The 15,543-nt window shown below is 38.9% G+C and overlaps 1 protein-coding gene across 2 annotated transcripts in view; it reads left to right on the top strand.

The window, feature by feature from the left end:
* LOC127577001 (inositol polyphosphate-5-phosphatase A) overlaps positions 1–15,543 on the top strand; it is a 426,171-nt gene that overhangs the window by 198,290 nt on the left and 212,338 nt on the right. For both annotated transcript variants that reach the window (XM_052027852.1, XM_052027851.1), the window contains exons 3-4: positions 10,879–10,979; positions 14,251–14,338. In XM_052027852.1, the coding sequence (XP_051883812.1) occupies positions 10,879–10,979; positions 14,251–14,338 (189 nt within the window). The remainder of the gene's footprint in view (positions 1–10,878; positions 10,980–14,250; positions 14,339–15,543) is intronic.

Here is a 15,543-nt window from a genome sequence, read left to right on the forward strand (position 1 = left end):
AGTGGATAAATCCTCTCTAATTCACTGTGAATGGTCAGTGACATAGAATGCTGGTATAAACTCCCCAAACCATAACAAATCGTTAACATTCAAATGCTAAAATAACCTGTGCAGATGACAGTAACTTGAAGTCACTGCCTATTAAAAAAAGCATATTTTACTTCTGTTTAATATTCAGCATAAAATACAACATTTAGTTTATAAAGCAAGTTACTTAGAGCTTTCCCTTAGTCTGATAGATGACCGACACTACGTACACAAAGATGTAGTCTGCAATACATGAAATGTAATACTTGCTTTTCACTATTAGTTCATTTAGTCTGGACAAAATTATAAACTTGGTTTTAGAGGAAAACCCTGAATCACAATACTGGGTAATCCCAGATGTCAATCCCTTTGCTAATGGTTGAGGGACTTAGAAGACCATGAAATCAAGTTGTTTATTAATTTAGAAAGATGTCGGATTTCACCAAACTATAATCCCTATCTAACAACATTCTGATGAAAGGTCATCAATCTGAAACATCAACTATTTCTCTTTCTATAGACGCTGTCTGACCTGCTGGGTATTTCCAGCATTTTCTGTTTTTATTTCACAGTTCCAGCATCTACGATTTTTGGCTTTTTGTTTGGTTCCAGATCAAAATTGCTGGTTTTCAAGAGGAGAAGATAAAGGAAATGCCACATTGATTAAAAGTCTTAATAACAGTGAAGAATTTACTAGCAACACTGAATTTAAAATAGTCATAGTACACACAGGTACACACATAAATAACATTTCCTGTCTATCGCAAGTCAGATCTAAGTAAGTCACAGTTTCCCATAATTTCACATCAGTGCTTCTTTTGTGAACATCAGCAACACTGTAAGAAGTGAGGGGTCAAAGATCTAGGAACTGAAATATAATGTGGGAAAACGTGGAATTGTCTATTTTGGCATCTCCAGTGCCACCCACTCCCCTTCTCATAGCAATTTCCTGTACAAGTACTGGAGATGCAACACCTGCCCTTTTACCTCCTCCTTTCCCTCTATCAAGAGACCCAGACTGTCCTTCCAGGCCAAGTAGGGACTCACTTGAATTTCTTCCAATTTACTGCATTGCATTTGGTGCTCACAATGTTGTCTCCTCTGCATTGGTGACCCTGAGCTTCCAGTTGCCTGTCACTTTAATTCTCTGTTCCTCTCCCACTCTGACCTTTCTGTCAATGTAAATTTAAGGAACAGCCTCTGATCCTCGGATTATGCACTTTATGGTCCTCAGAGTTTAATGCTGAATTCAACTATTGTAAATAACCAGACAGTGTGTATTAGAACTGGCCAGAGTTCTTCATGAAATGCAAAGGCTACCACTAAATTAAGAAACAACTCGTGGGAAACCATGAGAAAAAATATTTAATTGTCAATGCCACGCATATGGTGGAAGAACTCATGACCAATTTAATTCTTAGACAGTTTGTACTGCCTGCCATAATACAGTGGTGGACCATTCTGACAGCTGAATCTTAGAGGTTATCCCCACCTTCCTTGGCTTCTGACTCTTGCCTGTGCTCCAGTGAATGTTCTCAGTTGTCGTAAGTAAAAGATTCTTGACAAAATTTAGTTGCACAGAGCATATGAACTTTGCACTGGATGGTAGGAATTCCCAGCTTTCATCTGCCATTCTCAGCTGCTCATCCATAATGATTGCCTCTCACCTTGGAAAATATTGCCAAAGAAATGTGCCTGAAGTGAATGCTAATCACTCCACCTAATTAGCAGAGCTTCTACCATGTTCCATGGGGCATTTTCTGCAACACACAAAAAGCGATTATTGAGGTGGCCGAGTCTATTTTCTTGTACATTTCTGGAGAAAAGGCAGACAATTTTAAATAAAACCATCATGTTATTCCCCTGTTGTCTTAATTAAATGTCTGTTAATGCATGCGGTTTCTCAAGTGTTTCTGTCTTAAACCACAATGTGCCTCATCTGTCAAGTAAATCATTGTAAATAAGGCTGCAAGTACTACATGCGAAGATCAGTTAGGCTGGTACAGTTGTTTCCCTGTACTAACACAGGAAAGAATCTTATAGGGTATTTTTTAGATTAGCTGTCAGACGTGAAAAATGCAGCACACTTTTATTTGTTTTTGAGGGTGCTGACATAATAAAACACATATAATTCCTGGAAAACAAAAGCTGCTGTGTTCAAGGACATGAGGCCAGCGGCTAATGAGATTAGGGAAGAGATATGTGGAGAGCTGTTCCAAAGCCTGATCAAAGAGATGGGTTTTAAGGTGAATCTAAAGGCAGAGGGAGAACTCAAGATGCAATGAGATACATGAGGGAAGTTTCAGATAATAGCACCAGGATAGGTGATGTCTTCCACCTGCCAGGGGTGGAAGACCCCTTCCTGCCCTCTACTATCTGAGGGAGGCAGATGCTCAAGAGTCCAGAGATGGTGGAATACAGGGTTTCGGAGGGCTAGCGAGAAAGTCCATGAAGGGGCTTAAAAACAAGAAGGAGGATTTAAATTTAGAGATCTTGAAGGTTCAGGAGCCAGTGTAGGGCAGCAAGCACAGGGATGATGGGTGAATGGGACTTGGTTTGGATGGGATATGGGGCCACAAATAAAAAAGTTATACTTATTTAATGAAAAAGTTATGATTGCATTTGCAATCATGTGATCACTGATGCTTTACACCACAAGTAAAATGTTAAAAGTTCCATTTCATTCCCTCCCACACAGTCAGTGCAAGATAAGCAATGATAAAGTTAGATGTTGCCTCTGATTAAGGTTTCATCATCCCTCCCACCCCACTAGTTAGGTCTAATCATACATTCAGTATACACGAATTCTCATCAATTTCTCTGATGACACCATTGGACAATTATTTTTTCTTGAAGTTCAACATGTCTGATCAAATTAAAAAATGCATTTCTTGACCCCTTGCCATAATAGAATGTCTTTTTGTCTGAAATCGAGCTAGGGTGCTAGGAATGGAATATTTTATTCTTAGCTCCTGCCTCTTCAGCAGAGCAGCCAATAAGCAGGAAGAGTGACACAGATTGGAGACTTTGTTTGATTGAGCTGCATAATTTTAAATGTAACATACATTAAAATGATAGAATTATCAGATAATCCATAAAGTAAGTCATTATCATTGTAAATAAATGACTTCACCAGATGCAAATTAACCTTATACTGCAGTTCGTCCTTAATAAAATATTTCATAGTGTGTACCTCCCACAAACATTTTTACTTTTCACACTGTGTTTTCAATGGGATTATCCAGTTGACAGTTGTGTTTTGTGGGAATGGTTTAAGATTAGCCAAGTTCATTTGCATTTCAGCAGAAGCAAAGACTTTCTTCCACAAATTTGGAATTTAGGCTTGGGTTTCAGAGGGAAGGGGTAGTGGGCTAAGTCACTGTGTCATTCCAGTTGCAAGTTTCATTACAATCTTCTTAAAACCTCTTTATCATTTTCCATAATTATTTTTACATCTTAGAAAAACGTAAAACAACTACTCATGGGTTTGATATTATACATGGACAATCCACTTAATCTCCTGTCATGTTACTTCGAATCTTTATAAATAAAATCACATCACACATCTCTGTTAAAATCTCCACTTAACATTATGCTCAGACATCCTGTAATTTAAATCTCCCTCAGCTGAAGCTTAACTTGGTTTAGGCTGCAGTCTTAGTGCACTTTCCTGGAATATTGATGGCAATTTTTATAACTTGTATTCTTAATAATGCAGGGAATCAAAATGAATAATATTACATAGGCATTTTCCGCAGGGTTTAGTGACCAATGCTGTCTTTATTCAGCTCAATCTTATTCCATGCTGTGCATATTAGAAATCCCCAAGGTGAGAGTTGAGTTTTAATGTCCTTCAGATTCTTAAATTTGGTCAGATTCAGATTAGTTTTATTGTCATATACACCAGGGTACAATGAAATTCCTTGCTCACATGAAGCTCACTGTAAAAGTAAATACAACAATAAATACAGCAACAAGTGCAAAAACAATAGAATGGTGCAAAGTGTAGTAGCGTAAAAGAAATGCTGAAGTGCAATAACGGAAGATGTAGAATTAAGGGTTTGAGAACATGGCGGCGCCACCGGGAAGGGGATGTAAAAGAGTTGATTGGTTCAGAAGTGGGAACAAAACTATCCCTGAGTCTGGTCATCTGGGCTTTCAAGAAGGTAGAAGAGAGAAAAGGGAATGATCAGGGTGGTGAGGCATCCTTGACAATACTACTAGTCTTCCTGATGCAATGCACTGGATGGAAAGAGGTGATGAGCCTGTGATGGACTGGGCAGTGTTTACCACTCTCTGCAGGTTACATCAGTCCAGAGCAGAGTAGTTGCCATACCAAGCTGAAAAGCAACTGGTCAGGATACTTTCTGTAGCGCATCTGTAGAAGTTCGAGAGAATTCTTGTGGACATGTTGAACCTTCTCAGATGCCTTAGAAAGTACATACACTGATGTGCTTTCTTGATCACCACAGCAGTGAGTGTGATGAGGATAGGGCTTATGAGGACAGGGTTGTGTTCACTCCCATGCCTCCTTTGGTCAAGAACCAGCTCTTTCAATTTGCTGATGTTAAGGGCTAGGTTGTTGTTCTGACACCATGACAGAAGGTTTGTGATCTCTTTCCTGCACTCCATCTCATCATTGTTATTGATCCGGCCTATAACAGTGGTGTTATTCGTGAACTTGAAGATTGAGTTGGCACTGTATTTGGCCACACAGTCATGGGTATACAGGGAGTAGGGCAGGGGACTGAGTATGCAACCCTGGGGAGCACCAGTGTTGAGGGTAAGGGTCATCAGAGATAGAATTATAGAGCAATACAGCACGGATACAGGCCCTTCAGCCCACCAAGTCCGACCAGGTGCCCAGCTAGTCCCAATTTCCAGTGTTCGGCCCATATCCCTCTAAACCCTGCCCTTGCATGTACCTATCCAAGTGCTTCTTAAATGACACTATTGTACCTGCCTCAACCACTTCCTGTGGCAGCTCATTCCACATACTCACCACCCTCTGCGTGAAAAAGTTGCCTTTCATATCCCTTTTAAATCTTTTCCCTCTCACCCTAAACCTATGGCCCCTAGTTTTGGACTCCCCTACCCTGGGGAAAAGACTGTTATCATCTACCTTATCTATACCTCTCATAATTTTAAACATTTCCATAAGGTCACCCCTCATTCTTCTACATTCAAAGGAATAAAGACTTAGCCTGGCCAACCTCTCCCTATAACTCAGGCCTTCTAGTCCTGGCAACATCCTTGTAAGTCTTCTCTGCACTCTTTCCAGTTTAACCACGTTTTTTTTCTATAACAGGACGACCAAAACTGTACACAGTACTCCAAGTGCGACCTCACCAATGACTTGTACAACTGCAACATAATGTCCCAACTCCTGTGCTCAATGCCCTGACTGATGAAGGCCAGTGTGCTAAATACCTTTTTCATCACCTTGTCTACATGTGACGTCACTTGCAACAAACTATGCACTTGTATTTCTAGGTCGCTCAGTTCCATTACACTCCCTAGTGCCCTACTGTTCATAGTATAAGTCCTACGCTGGTTTGACTTTCCAAAATGCATCACCTCACACTTACCGGTATTGAAATCCATTTGCCACTCCTTGGCCCACTTCCCTAACTGATCAAGATCCCCCTGTAACGTATGACAACCTTCTTCACTATCAACACCATCTCCTAATTTCGTGTCATCCGCAAACTTATCGATCAAGCGTTGTGCATTTGCATCCAAACCATTTATGTAAATAATGAATAACAAGAGTCCCAACACCAACCTCTGCGGCACACCAGTAGTCAGCAGCCTCCATTCCGAGAAACAACCTTCAACCACCAACCTCTGGTTCCTACCTTCGAGCCAATTTTGAATCCACTTAACTAGCTCTCCCTGGATTCCATGGCACCTAACCTTCCAGACCAGTTCCGGATCAAAATTTAAACCAGGCTGCAACTTAAACATTTTAAATACATGCAGTTTGGACATCTCTGCTGGCACGGTGCACATTGCACTAAATGAGCAACTCCATCTGGAAAAGAGAGACAGAAAGAAAGAAGTGGTGCTGGTGCCCACTGAGGGAGGTGGTGAAAGCTTGTTAATTGTACAGTTGGCATTATCATCATTTGTGTCTTTCTTGGTCTCCATCCTATCATAACCACTCCCTTTGATCTGTCACTCCTCTCACCTCTCTGCAACTTAACACATTCCTTGTATCAATGGAAGATCATCGATCAGAAATGTTAACCCCGATTTGCTATTTCCAATGCTGCCTGACCTGCTGAATATTTCCAACATGTTTTGTTTTTATTTCCTTGTCACCTTTTTTCATTCACCATCTTAAATCTATGTCCTTTGATCCTCCATCCTTTTGCAGTTGGGAACATTTTCTATTTATTAGCTTTACCTGGAACCTTCATGACTTTGAACATTTCTGTCAAATCTCTTTTCCACCTTTTCTTATCAAATGAGAAGTCTTCCCTAGTCTATCCACTTAATGTAAGCCCCTTATCTCTTGAGCATCCTGGTGAACACTTTCTGCAACCTCTCTAAAGAATGGTGCTCTAAATTGGTCCAGTGCTCCAATAATGGCTTAGCCAATGCCTCATAGATGTTCAACGTAATTTGCTTGCATTTGTACAGAATGTCCACATCGAGCCAGTATGATTTTCTGCAGCATTTCTATCCTATCTTGCCACCTTGAATGATTGCTCCCTGTGTAGTAGTCCCTGTATCTTTCTTCTACTCCTTTAGAATTGAGCCTTTCCAATTATATTGTCTCTCTTCAATGTGTCAGTTCATTTTACTCTTTATTATATTTTGAAATTTTCTGTTGTCAGTATAAGCTGAAAACTTACCCTGTACACCCAAATCTAATTCTTTATCATATGTTATGTAAAGCCTGATACTGACCTCTGGGGAACACCACTGCAAACCTTCCAAGTGTTTACCACTGCCCTTAATCTTTGTCAACAGCACCATTTGCTACCTTCTCCAACTGAATAAAAAAATCTCATGTGTAATTATGTGAATTTAAGCTGTTTACAAACTACACCCATGTAAAATACCCCCAAAATCTTTCAATTTGTTCCATGAGATCCATAAGAATTTTTAATAAATACTACCAGCAAACCTTTCAGCCCTAACATAAATATATTTGGTTTGCAATTCCAACATGTAACTACTTCAACATTTATTATGTTCTTTTAGCAAGAGTGTCTATGATACTTTAAGCAATGCACGCAAAATACTGCAAGTACTGAGCAGGTCAGGCAGCATCGATGGAGGGCAATGAACAGTCGACGTTTCAGGCCGAGACCCTTCATCAGGACTGGAAAGGAAGAGGGCAGAAGCCAGAAAAAAAGAGTAGGGGGAGGGAGAGGAGCATGAGCTGGCGGGTGATTGGTGAGATCAGGTGAGAGGGGGAAGGTAGGTGGGTGGGGGAGGGAGTGTAAAAGGGAATGATGTGAGAAGCTGGGAGGTGAAGAGGCAAAGGGCTGAAGAAGAGGGAATCTGATAGGACAGGACAGTTGACCATGGAATAAAGGGAAGGAGGTGGGCAGGTCCTTTAAAATGTGTATGCTATAATCTTTGTTTATCACTTTGTGAAATCTTTAACAAGTTAGGTAAAAGTGGTGTTTTTCCCCTCCTATTTTGCTGTTTGAGAGAACTGTCAATGTGATTGGCTGTTTAGCCAGCATGATAACAGCAGGTCCTGTTGAAATGACACTCGAGAGCCAGAGAAAAGCAATATTTTTGTCCTTGATCCTTATGGGAAACTTGAGGAGATCAGAAGTGCGTACTGTCTCTTTGCCATTTCAAGAACATGTTTACTTCAATCTTCCAACTAAATTGTATGTTTTATTGGTGGCTTTTTTACCCTCTATATATCACAAGATTGCATTTTGTCTGTTGTGGAGTAGTTTGGCTTCCCGGCAGTACTAATGGTGCACAAATATTGTGAGTCATTTTAACCCAGTTCAACCTGAAGTAATACGTAAATGCATCTTCTGTTTCAATGGCTGACCATAAATAGGGCAATAACATTTGGGATTTGATATCATGTGGAAGGAGGGTATTTAGCCCTCTGTATCCTGGCTGGCCAGAGGTGGACCTTATTTAATCCCACATGGTGTTGCATAGCAGTGCAAGAGGTTATGCTGCTGTCTCACAGCTCCAGCGATCCTGACCACGGGTGTTGCACGTGCAGAATGTGCATATTCTTTATGACAGATGACACCATGGGTTTCCTCCGGGAGCTGATGGGCATGAGTGAGAAAGAATAAGCTTCAGTGACACAGGGAAGTAAGGAGGGAGAATGGAACTGATGTGAGTGCTCCCTGGGAGCTAGCATGGTCCTGATGAGTCAAATAGCCTCTTTCAGTGTTGTTATAATTACAAAATAAGGTAAGACTTCCCAGATGTTAGTCCATTGCCTTGTAAATTCTGATTCTTTTAGTGGTCATCTAGGTGCCTTTTAAATGTGGTGAGGATTTCTATCTCCACCACCCTTTCAGAGAGTGCCTTCCAGACCTCCAATCAGAAATTAAAACATTAAGCTCCTCTCCATTCCTCCAATCAATTAACTCAAATTTATGGATGGCCCTAGTTTTTCTCCTCTTTGCTAAGAGAAGTAGGTCCTTCCTGCAGACTCTGTCCAGGCCTCACCTCAATTAAATATTCTTTGTTTCAGAGTCAATAGCCCCCACCTCAACTACCTCTTCTTACAACACTAATTATCCTCTTGACTGTTTATAATTCAGTTAATTTCCACAGTTTTCTGGGACTTTATTATTTTGTATGGATTCTACAGCGTCTATAACCTCCCTTTCTTCCAGAATGGTGGGAATTTGCAATATTAGGCCTCTAGTGTGAGTTTAATGTGTCACTAGAGTGCCTAGCACATGTACTCAAATAACTGGAGGCAAGGTCTGAGGTGGGAAACAATCACACAGTGTAGCTGCAGAGCAAATGACAGTATTGGATTTTAATGTTGTTCTAGCCTACCATATTGAGGAAGTCTAAATAGTTACAACTCCATCTCCTTCTGCCTGGTCAGAGGAAAATGTATAACTGATCAGGGTTATACTTTTCAAACTCCTCTGTTCCACAGATAATTCAGCCCCACGCCATAATACTCAATGTTTTTTCATGAGTCTAAGATGCTTGAAACAAAATGAAATTGTCTTTTTTCAAGAAAACAATTCTGTTCCTCTAGATTTCCTCACGGACCAGAGGTGACTTGAAAGATTTGAGGTTAAGGGGGAAAAACAGATAGGGTTAGAATGGAAGACTAGAAAATGGTGATTGGTTGTGGTCTGTGACTGAATGATGATGGAAAGTGAAAAATTGTGAGGGACTTTGAAAAGGCTGCAATGAATAATCAGAGAACAGTGATGTCTTCACCATACGGTGTTTTTTTAGATCCACCCACCAGTGACTTACTCAGGGTCTATTACCAATGGGGAAATCTGATATGCTGGGTTAGACTGCCGGAGGTGATTCTTCTACAATAAGTTTGTTTTTCCCAATACTTGTATTCAGAGATAGATGGAAACTTCCATAAGTATTAATGTTCCTTATAATCACAAAATTCATCTATGTGTATAGGATAACATGTATATTTTTTGACAAATTTACCCATCATTCTGGGAAATCAACAATGGGGAATTTGTGGGATATGTTCCCATCCCATTTAAAGGAGGCAACTGGCATCTCCCCAGTCAATTGCATGCAGGTTGAAGCTACTTGGTTAGGCTTACATGCAAATGAAATAATATGGAGAAGCAAAAAGCATAGCAAATGTTACAAACAGCACAGTACTTAAACATTCATGAAGTAGTATCAGCTTTCAAAAGGATAATACACCCTTTAGAGGAAGTTGGAAATGAAAACTGAAAATATTGGAAATGGTCAACAGGTCAAGCAGTATCTGTGGAGAGAGAAACAGATTTAATGCTTCAGGTCCATCAGTTCTGTTTCTCTCTCCATTGTTGTTGTCCGAGTGTTTCCAGCATTGTCTGTCTCAGATTTCCAGCATCTGCAGTGTTTTACTTTTGACTTCATTTCAGACAGTTGTTCCTTCACCTCCAACCAATACATTAATGTCAAGTTAATTGGATTCTCAATGTTCTATTTGCCTCTTTCCTATACTCTGACTTTTCACTTAACTATCAGTGATGAGAGAACAGCTCCCTTTTAAACTGTAATTACTCTTTTTAAAAGAAGACACGAAACAAAAATAGTTTTCCAATATGTCCCAGCATGTTGATTTGAATTATTCTGCGATGAGTAATTACTAAATCACCTTTCAACGTATGCAGTGAACAATGAGATAACCTCATTCCTAATGGCACTGCAGAGTACAAGAATAGAGAGGAGGTGTGTTGATATCAAATCTCCACTCCGACCACTTCTCAGAGCCAACTGGATCAGAAAGCCACACAAACGGTGAAGCAGCAAGCCTGCTGAGGGATTAGTATGTGGATCAACCAGATGGCTCCTAGGCAATGTAATACCATGAAGCAAAACCCCCAGTTCAAAGAGTGATGGAGAAACTGACTCATGAACCTTGCTGGAGTAAAGTGCTGCCCCTTAGGTGGAAAGCCACTCCCTTGTCAACAGTGAAATGGGTTGATTGGCAATGAAGGGCTTTATATCTTCTTTCCAGAACAATTAATAAATCCAAAAATATATTTTTTAGCAAAGCCTAGCAAATTAATTTTCACTTGTTTCTATCTTGACATTATCCCCTTTATCAAAAGCTTTATTTTTCAGCCAGCGAGTATGGTATTTCATTCAACACTTTCTGTTGTGGTGGTGACAATATATTCTTCTTTTTCCTTGCAGACCGTGCACACACACAAGCCTCACTTTATTGCATTACATTGCCAAGAAGTCGGAGGGAAGAATTATGAAGCCTCGATGTCCCATGTTGACAAGTTTGTGAAGTAAGTATCATGTTTACCATCTCTTAATGAAATGCAAGCCTCCATTTGTTGACTTGGGCCTTTATCACTAGCAAAGTGAAAACATAGGAATTTAAAACTCATTGGATTATTGAGGTGCATTGTCAAATTGCATCAGTTATTTGGCTGTTAGCCAATCTGCATTGATTTGTTTCATATTTCCTTTCATCATTTGCACACTATATAAGGTAAAGTGAAAAACAACATTGTTATGACTGATTAACCAACCTTAATTGTTAACAGAATTTTAAGGTCATTGTCGCAGACAGATCCATGAACATTGTACCACAGTTCATCTTTAAGCCTCATAAAATATTTGGTTTCCATGAAGAATCAATCTCATAAGAAAGAAATAAGAACAAAGGCCTTGAATCATTTTGATGTTGTTTCAATGCAAAAATGAGGACACCAATGAGAAACCTTCTAACTGGGCAATGATCTGATGGTTCACGTTAAGGTCAATAATAAAAGCTCCTATTAATTATTTATTTGTATATTAAGAAAGGTTCCACATTTTAAGTAAAACACTTAACCCACCAATTTCCTCTCTCTATTGATATATAGTCCTAACTCAAAGAAGTTTTATAGTGCTGGGTTTGATATAATTTTTAAAATCACTGAATGACGCCTGTCAGGGATGGCTAGATTTGTTGAAATGTGTTCTTATTGGTCCTTTGGAGAGAGCTTTAGTCTAGGCATTGATTTCAAGTAATAATTTCCACATTGCTAATATTCATGATTGGAGTTTACAATTGATTTAATTTCAATTGCCTTTTGTTGAAGATTGTTCAAAATTTCTACCAACTTCTTTGCATAGAAGTGTTTTTGAACTTCTCTCTGGATTATACCTTCTAGTTCTAGATTGCAGAGTAAGCAAAAATAGTTTCTGCCTACTCTATCAATTCCCTTAGTATCTTGAAAATATCAATCAAATCACCCTTTAACCTTTCAAATTCCAGGAAATATAACCTGTGTTTTTCCAACCTCTTCCCATAACAATCCTTGGAGCCCAGACATATTTGTGATAAATCAATTCAACATTTCCCCCAACCCCCACCCGCCAAAGCAATAAGGAGCAGTCTCCAGAGCTTTGAGTACCTGTGACATAACATGTACTCTTTGTGCTCCAGTCCCTCTAAATACAGCAGTCTGTCAGCAATCAGGATTATAGAAAATTAGAACACTGCAGATGCTGGAAATCTAAAAGAAAACTAGACAATGCTGGAAACACTCGGCAAGTCAGGCCGCAACTGTGGGAAGTGAAACAGAGTTAGTGTTTCAGGTTGACATTTTAAGACCTTTTGGATCACAATTCCCTTTAGATCCCCTATTGATTCTCACTTTTCAACCATTCAGAAGGTTCCATTCATTTTGGGCCAAGGTGATTGACTTCAAACTTGCCAGTGTTAAAATTGATTTGTCACAATTTTGCTCATTCACTTAATTTATTAAAAATTATCCACTAAATTACCATGCTACTTTTTATCTATAACAGGTTCACATTTATAAAAAGCAATTTTTAAAATTGTCTGCTAAGTATTGTTATTAGCGATCAGATGAGGAATGATCCAAACTTAAGATGTTGCAGATCACATCCCAGTCAGGAGCAGGGCTCCCTCTACTGGCACAGACATATTTGCAAAGTTTGTTGCAGACTTTTTCTGGAAATGTCTCCCCCTGCTGGTGTGAGCTTGGGTGGAGAGTGTGTGTGTGTGTGTGTGTGTGTGTGTCCCACTTTTCCAGGAAAGTGGAGGTTATGTCTTTCGAGCTGGAAGTCCAGAGCAGAATGTCTTCTGTATTGAACCCTTAGTTTATCAGTAAGAAATGATGAGTGTGAAATTCAAAATGACTGTCAATCATTCACTACTTTTTTTCAATAGTTAGCTTCCATCTGGAATTTGATCCCTCGTCCTCTGTTGACTATGCCAATTACTTATTTAGGAAGTCATTAGGCAGCAATAACTATCCTCCTTTTGTTTAATTCTTCATTTGCAGTGGTACATTATGCAGTTATGGGAGCCATTACAACCGAGCCTGAATGCTCAATACTGTGGTTGCCATCTTTTCTGGCTACCAGTGTACTCAGCCCACACGTAGAGACCAGATGGGGAAATAAACTCATCTCTGTCCTCAATTGGCCTTCAACATAATTAGGAAAAGAATTATTAAGAATATTTAAAAATTATTGTTTGACACAAATGTGTGCAACTTGCTTTGATATTTTTGGAATCTCCTTCAATATAAGTGGGAGTATTTTCACTCATGGAGATAGTTGGGCTGTGTCACAGAACGTTTACAGGCAGCAGCTTACAAAATGAAACCAATATCATTGTAGGTGAGAACAGTGCATCTTCATGTTGTTTATCAAGGTATTCTCGTTTTAAACCTGCTGCTATCTTTTAGCAAATGTTTCACAAAGCAATCCACATATAACGACTATACACCTAAAGCTACATTTATGAGGGCATTTGGTTTAAACACTTTTCAGAACTTTTGCTCTATGTTACAACCATGCCTTTATTTGGTGGGTGCTCAGTTAAAATGATCAAAACTTTTCCTGGTCTTCATTGTTTTCTACCAAACCAATCATGTTTATAAAATGATGGTTTATAAAATTCTGCGTTAATAATCTGATTCAAGCAAACCTTTCACCAAGGCACAAATATCATAGGGCACAATTTCAAAATAACATAAATAGGAATAAAGGTGGGACTCTCATAGGTGAATTTAAAAACAGGGGGCATATTCTAGATTAAAAGTTGTCTATTAAAGGAGGTGATAAGGAGGAATTTCTATTCATCTTGGGAACTTTCCTTTGGAGAGAGGTGGAAACTGAATTATTGAATGTATTCAAGGACAAAAAAGACAAAACTTTTGGAGGATAGCATAAAATAAAGAAAGGATTTGTAAAGCTGCTTTGATTTAATTTGCATTAAAAATACCTGAGTCTTGAGGTCAGGAGAACATAGCCCAGGGCACCACAATGAATTTAGACTATGTTGCATATCAGCTGTTCAAAGTTGGACTGTCAATTTGTACAAAATGTTCAAAAGTTTTGAACTTTGGATTGTTATTCAGAAGAAACTTGGAGCTATAAAAGGGAAGACAGTGATCCATCTAACTAGCTTGCATTTATTCCTACAAGGTGAAAGAACAACATTCCAAATCTTTGCATTACTTATTAATGTAAATGTATAAAGCTCACACCTATCTGAAATATCACCTGAGAAACATTTTCCTTCTCTGACCCTAGAGAACTGCTATCAAGTGATGAAATGAAAGAATATAACAGAGCACGGGTATACTTGGATGAAAATTATAAATCACAAGAACATTTTACGGTAAGATATTTTCCCAGGCCAATATTGTACCTGAGACGATCACGCTAATCTTATAATTGAAAAAAACACAATATTAAAATATAGACTGCATATCTACACATATCTGCATTGTATATTATGTGAAATATTTCTAATGTAAAGCAGAAGCATAAATTTTTTGTATTATGTCATTCAGATACTAAAAAAGATCGGTACTGACTTCAGTTCCCAATAAAATTTGGATGATTTATTATGTGGAGGAAGGGAGGAGCCAGCAACAATCCTAACCCACCCCTCAGCCTAATCAAATTTGCAACCTCCAAGACTAAGTTGCATAAGGCTCTAAAGATCAACTTCAACCTTTACTGGTGGTAGACGTGTACATAAGCACAATTGTCTTGTGCTGAGACCTGAAATTGATGCTTTAAATGGATTGGTAAAATCCAGTAACATGAGTGTGTTTCGTGGGGAGTTGTACAGAATTTTAGTGACTGGTATGGATCACAGAAATCGCAGCCATTGGTAAGTCTACAACTGGCACAAGATGTTTCGTAACTTACAAAGAGCAAGTTTTGTCCTCCCTCCTTCTTGGAACTTGCAGTAACATGAAGTGATGCTTAATACAGATGATTTAACTAGAAATGAGTTTGTAATATATTTGTTTGATGGTTTAGTCTTTATCATGTAGAAAAACTTCCTTGCCCCTTTGGATCTTCACAAACTATCTCAGTGAAGTAACATTCTTAGTAAATTGGATTTATTTAATTCTGGATTTTTGTTGATGATTGAATTGGAGGGAAGATATTGCCCAATGTGATTCAGAGAGCTCTCTTTGGAGGTAAATATTGATAGTGGAGATAATGTTATAACAAATTTGGTTTTCAATACATTAGGTGAATGTATGAAAGGAAAGGGACACTGAATTTTGAAGAATTCTTACAGACTTGACCTTGAAACAAAGTTGGCTCTCAACTTCATGATGGTGCCTTGGTAACTTAGGAAGAATATTAAATCCTCGGTCAAGAAATGAAAGCTACCCTGAGGCTCTTGTGTCAGTGATGTCCAGAAAACCTTATGCACTGAATCAACTGGCCTACTTTACAGTAACAAATATCAATACTCCTGAAAAAGACCTGCTTGTAGACAGCAATTTCCTACTTCTGAAAAGTGCTTACTACTCATTCCCTGCGAACTTCCAAACCCGATTATACTTTGAAGAGCATTGC

Source organism: Pristis pectinata, chromosome 12 (assembly GCF_009764475.1).
Source record: "Pristis pectinata isolate sPriPec2 chromosome 12, sPriPec2.1.pri, whole genome shotgun sequence".
Lineage (NCBI taxonomy): Eukaryota > Metazoa > Chordata > Chondrichthyes > Rhinopristiformes > Pristidae > Pristis > Pristis pectinata.